Genomic DNA, 22,827 nt, shown 5'->3' with positions numbered 1-22,827 from the left:
ATAGGTTGAGATTGGAATTGCTCTAAAGTAGACCAACTGCTTTTGCCTTTGTTAACACAAAAAGGTTACGATACTTGGTAAATACAATCTTCTTTATCCACGTAATATAATGTATTAATTTTGGAATTCACTACACAACAAATAAAGGAAATTGAGAAGTAAACATATTGTAGCTTATAATATACCAATTAAGTACAATTTAATAACTTCATAAAAAAAAAGTACAATTTAATAAAGCAGAATATCTTAAACATGAAGATTTTTGGTTGCACAAAAATAAATCAACGACAACAAGTATATGGAAAAGTATGCTTGAACTGCGTCAGTTTATAGAATGAATGAAGGCGACTAGTTAAATGGAGCTTCTAAATACATAAAAAGGTCCTAATCATAAATTTAATGACTTGGGGTCTTGGACGTTAGGTCAAGCTAACTAGAAGTAAAATTGAAGCTCTTCTTCTTTTTGGTCACCTTCAATATTAGTAAAACGTACAGATAAGGGAGACTCTAATAAGGGTCTAAGTTTATCGCTACATGTGTCTCTTTTACTCATACGCCCTTAACAAAAAATTTCTATCAGAATGCCAATAACAACAAAGAGAGTTACAGTAAACACTTAATAAACTATATGACTTTTGTGTCGTTGCAGTATACAACTAAGAACAAACCAATAGAAGTTCGGGAGAATCTCATCTCATTTTGGAAATATTGTTAGCCAAAATGTGTTTGACCTAAAAATATGTTTGTCAATCGTTTATTTTTATGATTTGTTTGAAATTTTATTATAATATTGTTCGAAATTTTATAATATAGATTTATCTTGAGAATCCAGTAATAATAAGAAAAAAAAACTTAGTAAAGCACTTCTAAAAATAAATAAGAATTTTAAGATAACAAAAAGTAAAATAAAGCAATGGGGAGGATGCCCTAACAAGTCGTTGAACCCAACCACCATTTGGAAGAGGTAGTAAACCCCTCCCTTGGAACTCCAAGTTTCTAGCGGGACCCTAACTAAATAGAAACCTTCTCTTTTTTCTTTTGTTGAGAAAATAGAAACCTTCATAAAAAAAGAAATTTCATTAACTATTTAGAAATCATCACTTACCTAAATTGTTTCCCAATCAGATTTCTAATCCCTACCTAGATTGTATTCAAATTGGCCTTTATAAAAACGTCCTCCATATCTTCGTCGATTATATACCATTCATTCTTGTTCTGTCTGACTTTCAGTTTCATTATCTTAACCTAATTAGGGTTTACTTTAAATTGCTAAATCTAATTAGGATTTCTATATATTTTTCTTAAAAACAGAGGAAGTGTGAAAGAAACTAGGGTTTTGGGTTGAGATTAATACTAGTTGTAAATATGCCTGATTTGGTGAGAGAAAGATTATATCTAGGTGACATTAATGATGCTGTTGAAATTCTTCAAGATGAGAAAACAGAATTTAAATTTATTATCTCTCTACTTAGTTCTGCTTCAATATCTATATTCACAGAATGGCATTATTCATCTTCTTTAATCCCACATCAAGAAATCAAGAAAGTTTTTAAGGATGATGAAGAAGAAATAGGTAAGCTTTTATATTTGAAGGAATTTGCTGGGAAAGATTTGAAATTAGTGAGAATGGCAGTTCCTTTTGAAGATATTGAGAATGAGAATTTATTAGATAGTTTAGAATTTTGTTTGGATTTTATTGAAGAAAGTAGAAAAGAAGGTTCTATTTTGGTTCATTGTTTTGCTGGTGTTTCTAGAAGTGCTTCTATTATTTTAGCTTATCTAATGAGAACCGAAAAACTATCTCGAGACGATGCGCTTGAGTCTTTGAGACAGAGTCGTGACATTGTCTGCCCTAATAAAGGTTTCTTGAATCAATTAAAGATGTTTGAAGAAATGGGTTACAAAATTGATCATGGAAGCTCCATTTACAAGAGATTTCACTTGAAAATATTAAGTGATATGTACAAAAGAGGTGAGAAAATAGACATTTCAAGATTCGGCGTTGATCCGGGGGTTTCTACGAGTGGAGGGAAATCAAATCTTGAATATAGGTGCATGAAGTGCAAGAGAATTGTTGCAAGAGAGGATAATATAATGGGACATACGCCAGGAGAGAATGAGACATTCTCAAACTGGATAAAGAACAAAAGTATCAAATCAGTGAACAAGTCTTATGATCAAGAATGCTCTTCCATTTTTGTTGAGCCCCTTCAATGGATGAGTATGGTTTTAGAAGGTGGTGGAATGGAAGGGAAGCTATCATGTGTTGGTTGTGAAGCTAGGTTAGGTCATTTTAACTGGTCAGGTATACAGTGCAATTGTGGTAGTTTGATAGTTCCAGCATTTCAGCTCCAAAAATCTCGAGTCGATTTAGCATCTTTTAGTACGGGTGGAAGAAAATCGCAGAAAAAGAAGTGAGTCTTATGTTTTTGTGTGGCGAATAATATTTTAATATCTAGTTTATTGATTTTAAAAATATAAATATAAAATTTCTCTGTGTCGTACAATTCTCACGCTTCTCTTTGCATGTGACATTTTTTTCTAGCGCAAAACTCATTTTCGTATTTGGTGGAGTGAAGTGAATTCACAACCCAAGGCCTATCACATATGCGAACCTTAACCTACCTCTTGTACATACTACATCAAATTTGGGAACGTGAAACTCAAAATCGGATGCAATAAATGGGCGAGGTTCAAATATTATGTATATTATGAGTGGCCGGTGACTTTATACATATCAATCTTGTTGTGTTGACAAGTTCGACAACTGACTTGGTCCAATTAAATTGACCTGCCCAGCTCACTTATTGGTGCTGGGTCTAAATAATTTATTGGGGTTTCGGGGTGACATTAAGGAAATAGCAACAAATGTTAAGAGATTTTCTAAGAAACACAATTCCTAGTTTGGCCAATCATATAGCACGCCAAAGCTCATATTAACACATACAAATCTGATTCAGGTATATGAAAAAAAATAAACACTATCTCACAAAACCTCTACGGTTCTTCACAAGAGCTTATTAAACATCTATCTCAGTCAGATTTCATGTCGTAAAGAAGATAATATACAACACAATAAAGAAAAACATCTCGAGAAGAGAAGATCGACGATGTTACATCACAGTAGATGGATAATGAAAATATAAACCCACTCCGTTAACTTTAATCGGTTAAATAACACGAGGAAGCTTTGTTCCGGCACAACATAAAGGAATCCCAGGTCCCCACCTTTGGTATAAGGCCCCATGCCCTGAATAAAGAAACAACTATGAGTAAATAGATTATTCCGATGAAGAATAAGGCTTTGAAGTCATGCATTCTTACAAAAAGACTCGCGGATCTAAAAGTTTCTTCCACCTTAAATTGGATATGTCCAAAGCTTTCGATCGCATTGAGTGAAACTATCTTACCACCATTATGACAAAGATGGGTTTCTCTTCTAAATGGATTCAACTCATCAACGTCTGTCTAAACTCTTCCTCTATGGCCACTCTGGTAAATGGATGTCCTGGTGCCACTTTTGAGGTGAGTCGTGGCATCCGCCAGGGTGATCCTCTCTCTCCCTTCCTTTTTGTCATAGTCGTGGAAGGCCTTAGTCGAATGCTCGAAAGTTCGACTCACCCTTATCAGTTCGAGGGTTTTCCGACTTTTTTTCCAACAAAGTGTCCGTCCGTAACCGTTTTGATAGTCGGGCATACTGGGTATCGGTCGGTCAGCCACCGGTCACTACTAAACAAATAAAGAAATGTTTGTTCGAAATTAAGACTGTTTAGTAGCTAGATACAACTTTCTAAAGTCCCACGTTACAATTCCAAAAAATAAATGATTACGAAATTGAAAGATAAGCATTGAGATTTATCATGGATTATGATCGGTTCTATTCTTCTTCTCTTCGATTAGGATCTATGTATTGTGGATTCTAGGGTTACTGATGAGATATTGAGATCTTGGAGGAGAGAGACTAGAGAAGTAGAAAGGCGAAGACAATTCGGCCGGACGAACTATATAAGCGGACGGACTCGGTCGGACCACCGAGTAAGGACCTATGCCCGCGTCCATCCGCTTAAGTTCTTCCGGTCGGACGGGTACAGACCGATTCAGGCACCAGACGGTCACTGATCCTTCGACTCGGGCAGTCGAGGGCGGGTTCCGGTTTCCAGGCTAAAATTCCACCCCTGATTGTACCTAGTACTTTTAGTTGCGGTTCAAAAGGCCAATTAAGGAGAAAAAAACAAATTAGGAGCCATTCAAGATGGACACGCATAAAATTAGGAGCCATAAGTAAGTTTTACATATTACATATGTATAGGGGTGGGAATCGGGCGGGTATGGGCGCCCACGGGTAAAAACACTTCGGGCTCGGGCGGGTCGGGTAGATCTTCTCTTTGGCTATTAGGGTAGTCGGGTAGATCGGGCGGGTAATTTTTAATTTTCCTCTGCCCAAAGCCCGCCCACACCCACTAAAGGAGTCGGTTGTCGGGCAACGGGCGGCTCGGGTGTCGGGCATAGTTCTTCATCCAAGTCTAAATCATTTTTTTATTTGTTTGTTTAGGGAATCACTTCATTTCTTCTTTCATATTTCAGTAGATTGTTAATGGATATATATATATATATATATATATATATATATATATGTTTGTATTTGGTCTTAGTAATAGATCTTGTTTACAGAATTGTATTGGTCTTAGTTATAGATAATCAGAAACTCATAGAGGAAAGATAAAGAAAGAAAGATTAACTAGAGAGAAAGAAATGGAAGAACGAGAAACACTAGCAGAGTACCAGAACGACAGAAAGAAAAGTGGAAAAGGCAGAAGTTTAGGGAACGTGGGGTATATATAATAGGGTAGTGGTGGAGTTATTAACCCTACATCTAACGGATGAGCGATATCTTATAGATCCCTCATCTAACGACATACGTTCTCTCCCCTTAGTGAAGATTTGAAGTGAATTTCTTCTTTTAGGCTTCCCAATGGACCACAAATGGGCGGATATATATATAGGCACCAATCGGACTTGCCCTATCGGACTCGGGTGTGGGCGGGAGGTCGGGCAATGGGTTTTACCCGCACCCGCCCACCAAATTTCATCTGGTCGGGCGGGATCTATCCGCAACGGGTAGCGGGTGCCCGTGGTCAGTCATGGGCTCGGGTACCCATGGGCGGTTTCAGGCTCGCGGGCAACATTCCCACCCCTACATATGTAGGTGTCAATTGTCATTGCCAAGTAAAAGTAAAAGTGATTCCCTCACTAATATCTCTCGGCGTGAGAACCTTCATAAAAAAAAAAAACCCGTTAACTATTTAGAAATCTTCACTTACCTTATTGTTTCATTATTGTTTCCCAATCAGATTCTGTTTATATTTCTATTCCCTACCCATATTGTATTTAGATTGGCCTTTATAAAAACCTCCTCGATTTCTATTCATTCTTATTCTCTCTGCTTTTCAGTTTGCATTATATTAACTATAAACCTAATTAGAGTTTCTATATATTTTTCTTAAAACAGAGGAAGTGTGAAAGAAACTAGGGTTTTGGGTTGAGATTAATACTAGTTGTAAATATGCCTGATTTGGTGAGAGAAAGATTATATCTAGGTGATATTAATGATGCTGTTGAAATTCTTCAAGATGAGAAAACAGAATTTAAATTTATTATCTCTCTACTTAGTTCTGCTTCAATATCTACTATATTCACAGAATGGCATTATTCATCTTCTTTAATCCCACATCAACCTCTCAAATCAAAAAAAAGAAAAAAGAAAGAAGAAATCCCACATCAAGAAATCAAGAAAGTCTTTAAGGATGAAGAAGAAGAAAAAAAGGGTAAGCTTTTATATTTGAAAGAATTTGCTGGAAAAGATTTGAAATTAGTGAGAATGGCAGTTCCTCTTAAAGATGTTGAGAATGAGAATTTATTAGATCGTTTAGAATTTTGTTTGGATTTTATTGAAGAAAGTATAAAAGAAGGTTCTATTTTAGTTCATTGCTTTGCTGGTGTTTCTAGAAGTGCTTCTATTGTTTTAGCATATCTAATGAGAACCGAACAATTATCTCGAGACGATGCGCTTGAGTCTTTGAGACAGAGTCGTAACATTGCTCGACCTAATAAAGGTTTTTTGAATCAATTAAAGATGTTTGAAGAAATGGGTTACAAAATTGATCGTGGAAGCTCCATATACAAGCGATTTCACTTGAACATATTAAGTGATGTATACAAAAGAGGTGAGCGAATAGACATTTCAAGATTCGACGTTGATCCGGGGGTCTTTCAAGATTCGACGTTGATCCGGGGGTCTATCCAACAACATTGGGAGGGAAATCAAAGCTCGAATATCACTGCGCGAAGTGCAAGAGAATTGTTGCAAGAGAGGAGAATAGAATGGGACATACAACAAGAGAGAATGAGGTATTCTCAAACCGGATAAAGTACTACAAAAGTATCAAATCGATAAACAAGTCTTATGATCAAGAATGATCTTCTATTTTTGTTGAACCTCTTGGATGGATGACTATGGTTTCAGATGGTGGTGGAATGGAAGAAAAGTTGTCAGGTATACAATGCAATTGCGGTAGTTTGATAGTTCCAGCATTTCAGCTCCAAAAATCTCGGGTCGATTTAGCATCTTTTAGTATGGGTGATTGGGTGGAAGAAAATAGCATAAAAAGAAGTGATTCTTTTGTTATTCTTTTGTTTTTGTGTCGCAATGGCCAAATTAAGAGTCCCATATTGGTGGCCGAACTTATTTTCATATTTTTTTCTTTTAAGTTTATCTTTATTTATTTAATAACTTTTCTTGAAATAATTCAAGGATTATAATTTTCATTTTAAAATTACATATAACTATTTATTGCTAATTTGATTTCTCATTTGATTGTAACTAAATTTCTAGTTGGTGAGTCAATCAAATTTGGCCATTAATAATTTAGAATAATAAGATTAATCACACTCTCAACACTTATTGCTCCACCATAAAATCGGAAGAGGCAATAACCGTCTTTCTCTCTCTTAAATCTTCATCCCTCTGCTCTCTCTAAGATCCAATCTCCCCACTAGTTTTATACAATACTATGAGTAGCCGTCCCTCTCTCTCTCTCTCTCTCTCTCCCTCCCTCCCTCCCTCCTTTCTGGTGAGAGAGAAAGAGTGGTTACGAACGTGATTGGAGGGATTAATGAGTATGGGTTGGGTTGGGATTGTGGTTGCTAAATTTCACAATTGTCAACACCAAGTGCAAAATATTTGTTGGGACCGTCAGAAGGAATTGAATTGAGATCTTCTTCTTCGGCAAATACATCGTGTTCATCATCTTCTTCTTGTTCGTGTTTCGTTGGGTTGATTTGTTTTCCGTGTTTGATCTAATGATGATTCCATACAAATATAACATTAATCGATCTAGGGTTTCATCTATTTACGGTTCCATAAGTTTAGCGGTTTCGTCAATGTATGGATTCTATCTAGGGCTTCAATCCTTCATCACATTGTATTGAATTGAGAGGGTAGGATTTAGAGAAATACTGTGCAACAAGAGGACAACATCTATTTAATCAAGAGGACAACAACTTCTACAATCAAGAGGACAACATATTATCCCATCGACAACCTATACTTGGTTCTTCCTTCATACATAATTAGTATAATAAGTTTACGACCTTTAGGGTCTTCTCATCTGCGATCTTTAGGATCTTTTTATTCTGTGATGTTTAGGATTTTTTCATTTCGTTTTTGTAATATTGTACTCCTTTACCTTCATGTTGCCCTATACTTTTGTAAGTTCATGTTGTGATTTACTTTGGTAAATCCATGTCGTATCTAAAGGAGTCAAAACTCTCTTAACCATGTAATGTATTGGATTAGTTTCCTTCATACGAATGAAGGTGTGGTTTATCAAAAAAAATAAAAATGATTAGATTAATCCTAAAGAACGAAATTACAACCTAAAAGCAAGATCAAATTACACGTTCTATATGTATAAATATAAGCTTCTATCAACTTTATTACTACCCGTCAAAAATAACTTATCCCGAAAAAAAGAAGTGACAGCTGTGGGATTTGAACCCACGCCCTTTCGGACCAGAGCCTAAATCTGGCGCCTTAGACCACTCGGCCAAACTGTCTTGGTTGATGTTAGATTTATATTTCACATATTTAATACCTCTCGACTAGCTACAGATGATGCATCACCAATTCTCACAACAACTAGCTCTTCAATTTATTATGTGATAGACTGGTAGTTATGATACTTCCTTCAGGATGTTTATTTTCATTGAACCGGCAATGTCTGATTTGTCTGGATGATTTATTTTGAGTTTATTTTCGATTCATTTGGACAATTCATATAATGAAAGAAAAACAAACAGTACGCTCCCTTTCTCTGTGTTGTACGATTCTCACGCTTCTCTTTGCATGTAACATTCTTTTCTTGCGCAACTCTCATCTTGTTATGTTGACAAGTTCGACAATTGACGTGGTCCTATTAAATTGACCTGCCCAGCTCACTTATTGGTGCTGGGTCTAAAAAATTTATCGGTTTTCGGGTGACATCAAGGAACTAGCAACAAATATTAAGAGATCTTCTCAGAAACATAATTCCTAGTTTGGCCAATCATATAGCATGCCAAAGCTCATATTAAATAAGTAAAATACACATAAATCTGATTCAGGTATATTAAAAAAAAATAAACACTATCTCACAAAACCTCTACGGTTCTTCATAAGAACTTATTAAACATCTGTCTCGGTCAGATTTCATGCCGTAAAAGAAGATAATATACAACACAGTAAAGAAAACACCTCGAAAATCGAGAAGAGAAGATCGACGATGTTACATTATAGTAAATGGGTAATAAAAATATAAAACTCACTCTGGTAATTTTAATCGGTTAAATAACACAAGGAAGCTTTGTTCCGGCACAACATAAAGGAATCCCAAATCCGCACCTTTGGTATAAGGCCCCATGCCCTGAATAAAGCAACAACTATGAGTAAATAGAGTCGCTTGTTTTATTCCGATCAAGAACTCAACTATCAAAACAACATTTGGTATATAACTGGCAACTTTCAAGAGATATATAGATCGAACATACAACCTAGTGATCCAGTGTTCCTAACCTTTTACCTATATAGGATGACAACTCTAAGATAATTAATTCTAGTTCCAATTGGTTTTCAGGTATTAAGTTCTGATTTTCGGATACTTCAATCTAAATAACGAAAAATGTTAACATCGATATTTGAACCTAGTTCATGTTCCTGTTAATCTGGTTTTGGTTCTATAGGATATCAAAGCACCCAGAGATGGAATTTAAAAGATAAAAAGAACTGAAACTGATTTGCTGAATATCTTCTTACCTTCCCTCTGAGTTGTAGTAGTTCACCATCGACCCACTTTGCATTACGAAACCCAAACTCTGCTATTCTTCCTTGGCCTTTGTAACTTGCAACCTAGATGAATAGCTCAGCTTATCAATTTCTATGTTTAAAAATGGCAAAGAAACAAAATTATCATGGCCTCTGAAGCTGAAAAAAAGAGAGTTATTTGAGTACCACTCCAAGTTCATCTGGAAAAGTCCCACGATTAGCAACTCGATTCCCTTTACCAATTTTAGCGCGAAAAGTTACCTGCAAATCAAAGGTTAAAAGAATGAAAATTTGTGTTAGTTATAGAACAAACTAGAGAAAATGCACCAGCCCAATAACAATAAACTTAATTGTGTAAAGACCTCTCCAGCAGGAAGATTTATATCGCCCGTTAGCTTTACTGCCTCAACATACTCGAAAAATTCAACATTGTCTGTGTCATTTGTACTATTCCATTGACCAAATTTGCGTCTCAACTGTACAACTTCAGGGCCATAGGGTCCAAATGCTCCTACGAACAGACCTACATATTGTTTAGCTCAGGTTAAGAACCACTGGAGTTCATGAAGTAAATCAAGTATTGTTCGTAAAAAAAGGAAATCAAGAATACGGAAGTAACTCACCTTCAAAGGGATCCAAATCATCGTGGGAAGTGGTTATTCGTCTAAATTTTGTATTTGTGGATAGTCTGTTGTGCTTCTTTTGTGCTTGACTAACTGCAAGCTTGACTATCTCACGTACATCTTTAGAAATCTAAAATAAAAATAGTAAATTAATTATTCACTCTGAAGCTAAAATAGCAAACCCTTAAAGCCAAATCGATGGACTAAATGACAGTTTAAACGATCAAATCAGGAGAGCTAAAAAGTATCATATTTGTGAAAAGAGAAGTACTAAAACCCTTACTAAGGAAAATGAAACACTTAGATGTTTATCTTATCTCACCTTGGACGGAACCTTATCTGTACTCCAAAATGCCTTGGCAACATCAAGAGGCATGAGCTCAGAAAGCCCCTGAGCTGCAACTGTCGCGACCTTGACATTTGACACATCTGCTTCACCAGCATCGGCAACTTTATTTTCCTCGGATATATGTAGGACAAATGAATCCTTTTCCATATCCTTTATTTCAGCCGGGCATCGCACGAAATCATCCTTCGATGGTTTATCCTCTTGATTGTGTAACACCCCACCCACAAAAAGTTTCATAGCTAAGCTCTTGGCCTCATCTCTTGCATTTGTATTTTCTGTCAGTTGAATCCCCTCAGGATGAACATTATCCAGGCTATCAGCTTCATCTTCAGAACTCTCAGAAGCATCTGTATTCTCGACTTCATTGTCCTGCACTAACTGCTCTAGAGATTCATCGTCCTGTATTATCTCCTCTGAAACATTTACATTCATGACTTTTAATTTTAGTCCTGGAATTTTATCTTTAAGAAAGTTTATGACTCCTTTAATCGCTTCTTCACTTGTATCCTTAATGTTCACACTCTTAATTTCCTTTTCTGGCTCAGATTCTTCGTTCTCCACAATGTCTTTCGTAGGTGAGGTCTCTGAGTTGACATTAGGGAGGTCCTTTGTCAATTTTGATTTTGATGAGAGAGAGTAGTCCGTAGAATTGCTTTTGGTTCGCCGTAAAAATACAACCTGACCAAATATAAGAATTAAGAGCATCATATGCAAAACTTTCAACATGGCATAGGAAGCACCGTGCAAGAAAACAAGTTATGTACTACTCTATATCGAGACTGATTTCTGTTCTATACAAGCCCACTGGTTAACATGTGACACCATTAAGGTTGTGTTTGATACCCTCGTTTCCATGGAAGTGTGGGCCCACTAACTTAAAATGTTCACAAAAAGTAGTTTTGACTTTTGATACACTTACATGGAGGACCAGTGTTAGTTTCCCGCAAGAAATAATTTAGGTATAACAAGTGGAAATGAACATATTTTCTTGCTATGAAACACGGCTTAAGATCATTTAAATAAATAGGAGGATATGACAATTATCAAATCATCATAAGTTTTGAAAAACCAGTTCCCTACTTATTTGTAAGTCTAATATTACTCATCATGTGAATCATATATAGCATGCCCTGTACATGCTCACTTTGAAACCATCAATTTGAGCCAAAGTAGACTACCAAAAAGTAATTTGATTACTGGTAGTCTAAACGAGTCACTATTTCAGTGATCAATATGTCGAGACTCCATAAAGAAATTGCTATTGACACAATTAAAATTATCTACAATTACCTGCATAACGTATCTCTGGTTGGTATCTTTGACAACAAAAATTTCAAACAAGGGGGTTCCTGAAGATCCAGTAACCAGTTGCCTGACAAAAAGAAATTAATGACTAGTTTCGTAATTCATGATACACATAAATTATTCCAAAATCATTAAGATTGAATCTAGACAGAGTTCTAACCTTGGAGTATAACTCTTGGCCGTAAATCTGCCTACACCGGGTGTTATTCTTATCACTCTGCCAAATGGATCATCAAAATCCTTTGAACAGCCAACCCACCAGCCTACCTGCAAATAAACTAAGAATTATTAATGGTTTCATACCCGAGATTCAATCTACATTAAAATGTCTTAACTTTTTGACTCTTTATATAATCCCCAAGAAACGCATTCTAGAAATAAAACAAGTAAACAACTTCAATAAAAATGACCAAACGAGATTTGAAGATCGACAACCGCTAGAGCAGTAAAATGAATCATAAAGATCGACGAACACTACTCATCACAACTCTTACCCCTGAGTGATAATACATAATCTAGTACTATGCTTTAAGCAGAATTGTATTGTGGGTGATACAAAGAGATTACCAAATTGCTCCCTGTAAGTCGACATAGCTTTGACGCTTCATGGTATCGCTCCTCATCTATTGCACTCTGTAAATGAACAAATAAATAAATTCAGAACTCATAATCTAGCAATAAATGAATAAATACATTATCGAATACGATTCCAAGTTCATATAATAGTGAATTAACCTTCAATTGGGACATAATTTCAGCTACATAATCCTTTGATGTTGCTTCTAAAATAGCCCTTTTTAGCTTAGTTGCTTCTTCAAAGTCCTCCTTCTCAATTGCCTCTTTTAATTGAAACTGTAAACAATTCATTAATAACAGTCAACTTCCTCTTTCAAGGTCCCAAACATTTTAGTACTAACAAGTAAAAACATATCATATAAACAAATACCCACAACTAAAAAAGAGTAAAATTCAAGTAAGAACCAATCAATTGTTCAAATTTCAATGACCTAGAATATAAAGTATACTAATTAGCATTTATATAAAGGTAATGAGGGTAACCTTGAGAACAGAAGAAAGAGATTCAATTTCTTCGATTTCAGAGAACCGGCGATTCCAACGATTCCAATCCCAATCATCAGAAGAAGAAGAGGAAGAAGAAGAAGAAGAAGATGAGTTGACGGAGGTGGTGCAACGGCAAGAAAGGTTGAGATTTCGAGTGTTTAATTTGGGTTTAGTTGAACAAATAGAAATGAGATTGCTTTCTTTCTTGCTGGTAGTCCAAGAATCTGAACAAAATCTAAATTGAAGCAGTGGGATTGCGTTCTGCAATCCCCTTCCACTGCTCACCGCCATGAATCTTCTCTTCTTCTGCTGGTCTTCTCAACTCCTCTCAGCTGAGGTAGAGAGACGAAGGCTAGAGAGAGAGAGAGAGTAGAGTTTACGGATAGAATAGAATTCTAAAGTGTCCCCTGTCCGCATATTCAACAACAAATATAATATGCCCCATCAACCCTTTATGATTGACATTACAATGACATCATTACATCAAAAATATAATAAACGCGATAACCGTCAAATTTAAAGTTTTGAACTATTATAGGAACGGATTAAGTCCAATTAAACTACTGTCTAAAAACAAATAAACTACGAGTCTAGACCTAATTGAACTAATACCTTACTAACTCAAGTTCAATAGACTCTAGATTTCACCTAACCTGAGATTTGAACCTTAGACCTCTAAGGGTTTAGAATACATTTTTCTTTTTTTTTGATGAAATAGGGTTTAGAATACATGTCTTACAAAATATAGAGAGACATGACATGAATGGAAGAACCACACTAATTGGCTTATCTATAACATTAAGATCGTTAGAAGTTATATGAAGACCTATAAAACTCATCCTAAGGAATTTCAAAGTTCATTAATCTAGACTATCTTTACTGCTCAATTATATGGAAAACATCACGAAGATAAATTATTTTGAATCTAAAACCTCAAAAGCTTAAGAGGAGATATGTGAACTATTGCAACAATGGCCTATTAACTTCAGATCATATTTATTCAAAAAAAAAAGAACTTCAGATCATATACCATAAGAAGTTTCAACAAATTACTATTTGGATTTGAAACCTCAAAGAGAGGTTCTTTCATTATTGATACGATATTCCGTCCGTGTCTTTCAAGAACCCCCAAACCTCTATCTGTTTAACCACATAAAACTAGATTTTCCTTAGAACTCTTCTTATTACTATGATTTAGTTATATCTTTCATGAAATAGACAATAAGCAGATACAATTCTTCTCAACATTTTCCACAGTTATAAGTTATAACCATATCATTTTTTTTAATAATAAGGAAACTTCGATTTCATTAAATTCATACCAATTTCAATACATCTCATTGTACTTTCAGGGATATTACAAGGCAGCCATTCTCATACTTGTCCATCCTTTGAGACAGATGAGGCTAATGTATGTGCTGCTTCACTTCGAGTGCTCAAACAATGAAATTGAAATATTATCCGAAATGCAGAGAATCAAACTGTTCTTCGAATTGGTGGATATCTGCAATTATTCGTCTGTAGCTCCAATGAATCTGGTACAACTAAGGTTCTGTTTGTATTATTTGTCTGTAGCTCCTATCTCTCAGTGTATCGATGCCAACAAAAAAAAACTGCCAGTCAAAGAAATATTGAGATTATGGAAGAGCCCCGTTCTCTTTTCATTTGACAGAAAAGGTATGTACTGTTTTCATCTTCTCTAGAGGTTCCGTCTGTATTTAAACCAACAAAATTGCACAAAAGGTAAGAATGAAAAAACGCTCAGCTTCTTTAGATGTTTTTAAGCTACTGATGAAATTCAGTTGACTGTAACAGCTTCAGGCGCAGTAATTGCTGGAGCCTGAGCTACTGTTACAGATCTTCCCTCTTCTGCAACTTCCAAAACAGTGTCTGAATCATTGCTTACAACTGCAATATCAGGTGGTAATCTCACAGAGTGTGTTGCCGATAGGCCAGGTAAAACATTGGCGGAGGTCCGTCCTGTGACAGCTCTGAGAGTGAGGATGGAGCTGGGATCAAGATCTGGAAAAACATAACAACGGCATCGAGGGCACTTCACACTTAAGCGAAGCCACTCATCGATGCATTCAACATGGAAGTTATGTGCACAAGGGAGGCCACGCACCTGCATAAATTTCAAAAGTAAGATAATAGATCTTAAAAGACTCAATACTATTTAGAAAGATTATACTTGTTTTTTGCTTTTATACCAAAATTTACTTTATAAGTTCAAAATTTTTTAATCATCTAACATCAACTCTGGGACAAATTTGTATATAATGAAATCAGACCATAAAACAAGGTAGTCTTCTTAAGTAAAGACTTGCTATTACTTATCATCTGAAAACACATGTATTAGAGATGACGGTGGTGTTTGTTTTTTAATGTCTGAATCTGAAAACGAGCTTATTTATTTATTTATATTTAGTAACTTTTGGTCTTTCTATTTAAGATCTTAAAGGGACCAAGGGGGTGACATATCATAATTCATAAAGGACACGCTCGATAAGAGCAGAATTATGTAACAAAAGTCCAGGGTTTACATGGGCATGCTACAAATTGTTGAGCTTGTCTAGTCATTTCATGGTTAAACGGTGAATCATACCTCATTACCCACACAAAATTCTTCGAGGCAGATTGAGCATTCACTGCAATCAACTGGAACAGCCTTTAGTTTGAACTTGGGAAGCTCCTGGATAAGAACCTCCACTGCTCTTCGCTGCAAACACAGAAAAACTAGCGATAGAAAAATTGCATTGTGAGCCCTGTAACGATAGAGACTTGGCGATGTAACCTAGAACAAAGTAAGAATACATGGCTCCCTCAAACTTCTAGGTAGTGGTGGTGATATATATATATATATATATATATATATATATATATATATATAGAGAGAGAGAGAGAGAGAGAGAGAGAGAGAGAGAGAGAGAGAGAGAGAGAGAGAGAGATCAACTGATGTTTAAATAACGAAATCCTGACAATGAAGGAGTGTTAGATTGTTATGAACTGCAGATAGCATCTACCAAGAAGATATCAAACTAATAAATAAGCAGCATATCAAGTTACCTGCGGCGCAGTTAAGTAAGATCCTGGATGGTATGCAGCATCTTGGGCAACCGCTCCTCGCAGCTCCTCACCAGTGTTAGCTTCAAATGCCCAATCAGGTACCCTAATCATATCTACCAGAACCTGATGTAGTGTGTGAAAACCCATCAAGAGTTTGTAACATTCTATTAAATATATGGCTAGATATAGAAAGAAACGCATTAAAAAAGCATCATGTTCACATACATAATTCCAGAAACGTGTATCGATATTTCCTATCCTGGGCCTTACTAGTTGCTCAGTCTCGTCTTATTTTATCAGTCACCAACTCATTAGTCGTAATTGCATAATTTAGGTGGATTTCAGTTACTGATTTCTAAAATACACCATTTGGTTGCAAGAGAAAATAAACTGCCGTAGTTTGGGGTCATCTATCATACTATTGGTGTCTAATGTTTCAGGAATTACTGAGGCATTAACACAAGAATCGTCAAACAGACCCAACAGATGCTGTCTTTGCATAAAAGAGCTCATCTGTTATTATCTTGCGAACGTTCTGTGGCAGTTTGGTAATTCTTTCCCAAAAGCTTTAAATTCCAATGGTGTTTCTCACTTCATATGATGTTTGATCCATGGAAAGCTCCAGGACTTCTTAAGCAAGGAAGCAGGTTTGGAGTGTTATCGCTTTTGCAGTGGTTTGAGGAATTCGGAATGAAAGGAACAATGCCATCTCCGAAGGAGTAGAAGTTAAGACTGAGAAGATCATCGAGGATGTTAAAAATCTTCTTGCCCTTGGAGTAGAGGAGTAGATAAATGGGCTAAGTTTAATGACTTTTTGGACTTTATTTATCTTGGGGGGCTTTAATGGTAACATTGTGATTCCTGTTTCTCAGCTTGCAAATGTACACCCCCTAATAGCCTTCCTAAGCTTTAGAAGCTTGTGAATTCCGTCTCTTACAATATTAATTCAAATCATTCAAAAAATAAACACAGATTCCTTTATAACATAAACTAAGATTTCAAAGTAAATGTAGTTAAATTTGTGGTCATCCAACTCAAAACCAATTGACGATGAGTGGAGAGGACCTACACATTATATTCTTGGTTACTAGATCTAGATCACCATTTTCCCACGTGAAACTATTCTCACAAATGTAAACTAACTTCATTGACATGCAACAAATTAACAATACTGAAATGAAAATAATAATAAATATCAATCAAGGTCTCCAAGATTTAATGCATTTTGTTTAGCCCACAGCCCACCTAAAAAGTATATATGAGCTAATGGCTCCTGATCTGTTGCATAGCATTAAATGTGGTTTTTGCATACATCAAGACTTGTTTACTTTATTTCATCCCTTGAGAGCTAAGATTTGTTTATGGCACAGTGCTTTTTTGAAATAGCAAAGAGTAAATTTCCAAGTTTACCGACGTGCGAAACTGAATCTTTCCTTATACTTGCATTCTAGACTCTAAAAAGGTTTCAGTGATTCATCAAGTCCTAACAAGCAAATAAGCACACAACTTATAGAATTCCAAAAAAATGGGAATTGAGTGAAGAAATGTTGAGCATACTCCATATTCTGAAAATGGAATTCCCTGCTGAGCACGTAGCAAATGTACTTCTCTTCGAACACGCCACTACAAAAGTAATAGAAACAAAAAATATTAGATCAGACACTTGATTTCTACGAATATAAAAAAGAAAGGAGAGTGCACTGGGAACAAGAACTGTACGCAGAGAAATGAAAATACTTCCATTGAAGTCTCTGGTTTCATTGGTGTAACTCAAAAGAACCAGGAAGGCAACGAGGAATTACTTGCTTTCAAAGTTAATGAGTCTCGAATCAACATAACAATCTTTGGGTAAAAAGAGTAGTACTTCTAACCATCTTTTTGAACGTGGATTTACTTAGTAGCTCGTGTGATTTTCACATTAGCTATATCCAAAAGTCTCCAACGGAACATGTATCCAGATTGTCACTTATATCTATGAGGGAGTATCTGAGTATGTACTCACCAAAGACTGACTGAAAGCTTCTAAGTTAAATCATAACCTATTCCTTTTCACCAAGATTTAAAGGCAAAGTAGCATTACTCACCTTCGAAACAGACTTGCCTGCAATGTACGTAAGACCCCAATTGCTGGAGAACAACAAAATTAGGAATCCCCATTTCTGACTTTCATTAGGCAGCTGCAAGTATTTTAAAAAGATGATATATTAATGAAGATCTGTAGTAAGTTATTATCCTGTATAACTGAAAAATCAAGATTAGAAACTCACACAGCTTCTTGCATTAGAAAGCCAGACGATACCAATTACTAACCAAGTCCACAAGAAGGGGTAAAGTAGCAAAAGAAATGTTAGAACCACAATTCGTCCATAAAAGCGACTGCGCCTTTGCTCCCACCTTAGATCCCTATATGCATCAAACAAAGACAACATTATTATGTGCAACCCATGTAAAATGACATGGATGGACAAATTGACTGTTCCTTCTAGAAAAGTAAGGCCATGCTTGGCATGTGGGAATAGAATGAGATTGCCAGGGATTATATTTCGCATGGTGTTTGGTATAATGGAATTCATCAAGGGTTGCATTCTCAACTGAATAAGATTTCCCTGAGTGGGTTTGTGATTATATTTCACTTGGGATAGTAAATCATATAATCTACCGAAAAAATCAATCTGTACCAATCTTATTCCTATTCCTAAGTGCACCAAACTGTAAAGCAAAATATTGAGATTACTAGGAATCACATTCATATCATGTGCCCCAAACATGGCCAAATTGTTGAGAGAATCAGGAAATCCTCGTATAAACATTTGAAGTATTAAGGAAAACTATAAGGAAACCTTGTTTATGGATTCCCGTCTAATATTTAGCAACTCTAATAAGAATTATGAAGTTTGAGAAACATCTACCAGCATGACATTCATTGTCTAGTCATCACATCGTGTTATTCATAAAAGATAGAAAATTAGGTTGAAAAAACAAGATTTTTGCTAAATTATCAAACAAGAAATTTTTAAGATTCTCCTATGCAAATTTAGCAACTCTAGTAAGAATTTTGAAGTTTCAAAAAAAACTAGGCACATGCCGTTCATTGTCTGGTCATGATCCTCGTGTTATTCATTACTAAAAAACACAAAACTGGTTGCAGGCCCAATTTCGTGTTGGTCTTGGTTAAAAAGGCATGCCAATATTTTTTTTAGGTTGCGCTCTCACTGGGAAACCGTGCAAACTGTCCAAATTTGTGAAAGTGTTCTCATACTAACTAGTGCAAACCTTACATAGAGAGTTGAAACCTTACTAAGTTTACCACGTATTTTTTGGAATCAGCAGAAGGAACCTAAGAAAGTATCATCAAAAACACTAGAGAAGAATTACATATTATTGTATCTAATGCATTGTTAACCCACAAAGAATAGCATTATATTCAAATGGTATCACTTAGTCATAAAAATACTTATCCAAACGGACGAAACCAACGGTGAAAAGATTCGTAGTCCTACGGAAGCTAGAACCATTTAAACCCGAGGCACATTTTATGACTAACTAGTCAATTAAATCACTAGAAACACAAAATCTATCAAACAAACATCCCCAAATGAGACTACTTACAAACCCATTCCTGCAGCAAGTCCATTATCTGCGAACATCAAAACTCGAGAAATAAAGGCAGTCGTGCATTCAACCTGTGAATGAAATTGATATTTAGCAACTCCAGTTATATAAATACTCAAACACATGAAGAAGATGAATAAATTTGTAAGAGATATAAAACTTACTAGAATCCATAAATGCAAAGGGTATGTACAAAGATTAAGTTTCTTCCAATTGATAGAAACAATGATTCTAATCGTCAAATTGTTAAAGAATTCAAAACAATTTCAACAAATCCACAAATTATAACTTCATTGATGATCAAAATTGGATTACAAAAAGGATACACACTTATCGCCATCATCGACAAGAAAAATCCATCGTACCTGAATATTTTTTTGAAAGCAAAAGATGTAATTAGTTTTCTGCAACAATGAATTACTTCATTTCAAATAAATATAGAACTTACCACTTGAAATTGATACCCCTGGTTGCCATTGGAGATGAATTACATCAAAAACCCTAATATTCGTTCGACTTCGAGATTTTAATTCCTATACCGGTACTGATATGCGGTAATTAGTAGATATTCCTGAAGAACTTTGAAAGAGAGAGAGAGGAGAGAAGAAAGTTGAAGTAACAGAGTAGTGAAGCTTGGGCTGTCTGGCCTAACTAATGGCCTGATGGGCACGGATGGGCTCAGGATGACCTCTGAGCAGGGAAGTTTTTTTTTTTTTTTTGCGATCCCCCAATAGGGAAGTGTTACGTGTGGTTTGGCGATACAAAGATAAGTAACTTTACGACTTATTTGGGTACAAAATTGATGTAGAGGAATTGGTCGATAAATACATGGATGAAATAGAAGCGACCAAATACAAAAGTGACAGACTAAAACAGCCAAAACCGAAGCTACGGGTGTCAGAATTGGACGAAATTTTGAGGGATGGTGCGAAATAGCGTTCCGGTCATTCGTTGTTGCTTCGCCGCAACGGGCCCACTTTGAGGGGCAAATTTCCATCGTTTAGGGCTTCAAAACGAACTTTTTTTTTTCTATTTTTGGAATTGTTATCAGTTTAGGATTACTACTATTCTAGTATTTTATTTTATTAGGAGTTGCTATTGGAGTTTGACCAAGATTAGGAAACCCTATGTCTATATAAAGAGGGCTTAGAAGTTGTTTTAGTCATTCAATCAATAAAATTCAGTATTTTAGTATTCTTGTTATCAATTTCGGTTCTATAGTCTTTAGACGGAGTTCTAAGGCTTTTATCAGTTTTTCCGCTGCGTCAAAAACTATATAAGTTGTTGGCGTGAGAACCTCCCACTTCAGTTAAGTAAAAAAATTGACTTTATTTTCCTCCCCCTCTTTTCTCGTCACACCGTTCCCTAATAACACACCACTGACATACTGTCATTGTCGACTATCTTTCATTAAAAAAATAATTTGCTTCCTCTTCTAACCACCACAGGTATTTATCTCTTTATTTCTATATCTTTCTCGGCCTTGAAAATAATGGTGGTCAGAGATAGTCGGGGAAGAAGGGTGGAGGATTCCACGACAAACTTGGTGATATAATTGAAGTGTCTATAAAAGTAATGTGTGTGCTCATGTAAAAGTTTTGTTTTTATATTGTGCTAAGTCAATTAAGATTGACTTTGGGAACATCTTTATTTTTAGCCAAAAAATTTAAGGTTGTTTTTCAAATAGCCCCCAATTTTGTGATCAGCTTCCTGTCTAGCCCCCTACTTTATTTAAAATACTCAAATAGCCCCCCTTTTCAGTTACCGTTATAACACCGTTAACTGAAAAATTGGGCCATCTGAGTATTTTTGATAAAGTAGGGGGCTAGGCAGGAAGCTAGTCACAAAGTTGGGGGCTATTCGGGAAATAACCCAAAAATTTACCAAGTTATATTTCGCCCCCTTCATCTTCACCTCTCCTCCACCACCACAACTTCTGGCAATTGCCATTTTAGACCACCGACCACCACTGCCAACTCTTTTTTTTCTTTCCCTCTCTCTTTATTTCTCTCTTTCTCTATCTTTTTCTCTATATCTATATCTCTCATTCTTTCTTCACCTTTCTCTTTCTTTCTTTATCTATATCTCTCTTTCTCACGCTCGTTATCTCTCTCTCATGCCATTCTCTTTCTGTATCTCAATTTCTTTCATGCTCGTCCCCCCTTTCTCTTAATCTATCTTTTTATCTCACCCTCTCTCACAGTTGGTGAAGGGAATTGTTCCCTTGGCCGAAACCCCTTCGTTTGAGACGAATGGCACCTCGAGGAGGGTTTCCAACAAACCCCTCCTTAAGAGTTTCAGACTTTCGTGGTGTCGGTCAAGAGAATATACTATACACACTATACATCTTGTGGTCGGTCGACCAATCACGAAATTTTGGAGGAGGGTTCCGATGGAAACTTCTTGAGGTTTGCTTCCGACGAAGGGAACACTTCGTTTTGAAATAATTTAAAGAGAGAGAATGAGTCGGAGAGAGACATAATTAACATGGCGATTGGTAAGGGGAACTGAGGTTTGTTGTTGGGGAAACATTATGGTTGTTGACACATACACATTAGGAAATGGAGATAATACTATTACTTTATTACTTTAACGACCTTAAATGTTATAGATATTAAATTTGAAACTCGAAATTTCGAAAGACTCAAATCGAAATAGATTAACTTACATAGAAATAAGAAGACAAATTCTCACCCCTTCCTTCGTTCTTTCCTCTTCGACTCCTTCCCCTTTGAAGGTCTCAAACAAATCAAAGCAATTAATAAATTAGTGTCTAATTGGCAAGAAATGAGTTGTTGAATTAGTTGCAAAGTCTAGTCTAATTACATTATACAAATTTTGTTTATTTATGTAGTTAGAGAAATGTAGTATGAAGGTCGAAATATATATTTCACTGTTTTTAGCCATCCAAGGGGAATTTCACTAAACAATACCTAATTCTGCTTTTTTTTTTGCCAAATTTTGTAAGTTCAAGGAAGAAGGAGAAACCAAAATTTGACCCTAAAAATATTTGTCTGGAGAAATTTCTTACATCTTGAGAGAAAAGTGAGGTGGAGAGAGAGAAATGAGGGGGAGAGAGAGAGAGAGAGAGAGGAGGCAGAGAAGCTATTTTGCTTTCCCAAAATAAAATTGTCGTACAACATTGACCAACTTTTTACCAAGTCTTCACACCTCGGAAACTATTTTGCTTTCCCCAAAGCGTCAGCCCTTTGCTAAATGTTGTTAACTGGTGAAAATGAGAGAAAGCGACATGACAGAGAGATAGATAGAGAGAATGACAAGAGAGATAAATAGAGAAAGAGGGAGATGTAGATTAGGTGGCAGAAAGCAAACAACTTAACTTTTCGACTCAAAATAAAATTGTTTCCGGGTCAAATCTAATTGAACAAAGTCATTATTCCCCAAGTAAATTTTTGATACCCACACCCATCATCCTAATATATTTTTTATTT

The 22,827-nt window shown here is 35.9% G+C and overlaps 3 protein-coding genes, 1 non-coding gene and 1 pseudogene across 4 annotated transcripts; 2 read left to right on the top strand and 3 right to left on the bottom strand.

Moving 5' to 3' along the window:
- The first annotated feature begins 1,106 nt into the window (after positions 1-1,106).
- On the top strand, positions 1,107-2,495 carry LOC147532597 (uncharacterized). Its single transcript, XM_086648856.1, has one exon. It carries the CDS (start codon positions 1,366-1,368, stop codon positions 2,416-2,418), a length of 1,053 nt encoding a protein of 350 aa, XP_086504982.1. The 5' UTR covers positions 1,107-1,365; the 3' UTR covers positions 2,419-2,495.
- A 2,955-nt stretch (positions 2,496-5,450) lies between these two features.
- On the top strand, positions 5,451-6,819 carry LOC147532596 (uncharacterized; annotated as a pseudogene).
- A 1,216-nt stretch (positions 6,820-8,035) lies between these two features.
- Positions 8,036-8,115, bottom strand: TRNAL-UAG (transfer RNA leucine (anticodon UAG)). Its single transcript has one exon. It is a non-coding gene; the product is annotated as a tRNA-Leu (tRNA).
- Positions 8,116-8,608: 493 nt separating this feature from the next.
- LOC147532594 (protein EXECUTER 2, chloroplastic-like) lies at positions 8,609-13,330 on the bottom strand. Its single transcript, XM_086646078.1, has 11 exons — positions 12,695-13,330; positions 12,371-12,487; positions 12,203-12,268; positions 11,796-11,902; positions 11,621-11,702; positions 10,304-11,008; positions 9,982-10,111; positions 9,721-9,881; positions 9,545-9,619; positions 9,350-9,442; positions 8,609-8,960 (listed from the first exon to the last, which is right to left on the bottom strand). The coding sequence occupies exons 1-11, from the start codon at positions 12,986-12,988 to the stop codon at positions 8,859-8,861; spliced, it is 1,932 nt and encodes a 643-aa protein (XP_086502204.1). The 5' UTR covers positions 12,989-13,330; the 3' UTR covers positions 8,609-8,858.
- A 1,004-nt stretch (positions 13,331-14,334) lies between these two features.
- Positions 14,335-20,113, bottom strand: LOC147532593 (E3 ubiquitin-protein ligase SIS3-like). Its single transcript, XM_086649554.1, has 10 exons — positions 19,824-20,113; positions 19,702-19,740; positions 19,540-19,606; positions 19,373-19,446; positions 18,031-18,166; positions 17,848-17,940; positions 17,321-17,386; positions 15,764-15,886; positions 15,303-15,416; positions 14,335-14,822 (listed from the first exon to the last, which is right to left on the bottom strand). Exons 1-10 carry the CDS (start codon positions 19,850-19,852, stop codon positions 14,496-14,498), a joined length of 1,068 nt encoding a protein of 355 aa, XP_086505680.1. The 5' UTR covers positions 19,853-20,113; the 3' UTR covers positions 14,335-14,495.
- Positions 20,114-22,827: the final 2,714 nt, after the last annotated feature.

The sequence above is a fragment of the Eschscholzia californica genome, unplaced genomic scaffold (genome assembly GCF_041429995.1).
Source record: "Eschscholzia californica isolate CP2 unplaced genomic scaffold, dmEscCali1.0.p SCAF_6, whole genome shotgun sequence".
Taxonomy (NCBI): domain Eukaryota; kingdom Viridiplantae; phylum Streptophyta; class Magnoliopsida; order Ranunculales; family Papaveraceae; genus Eschscholzia; species Eschscholzia californica.
The sequence above is the reverse complement of the archived record's forward strand: the minus strand, read 5'-3'. Positions and strand labels throughout refer to the sequence as shown.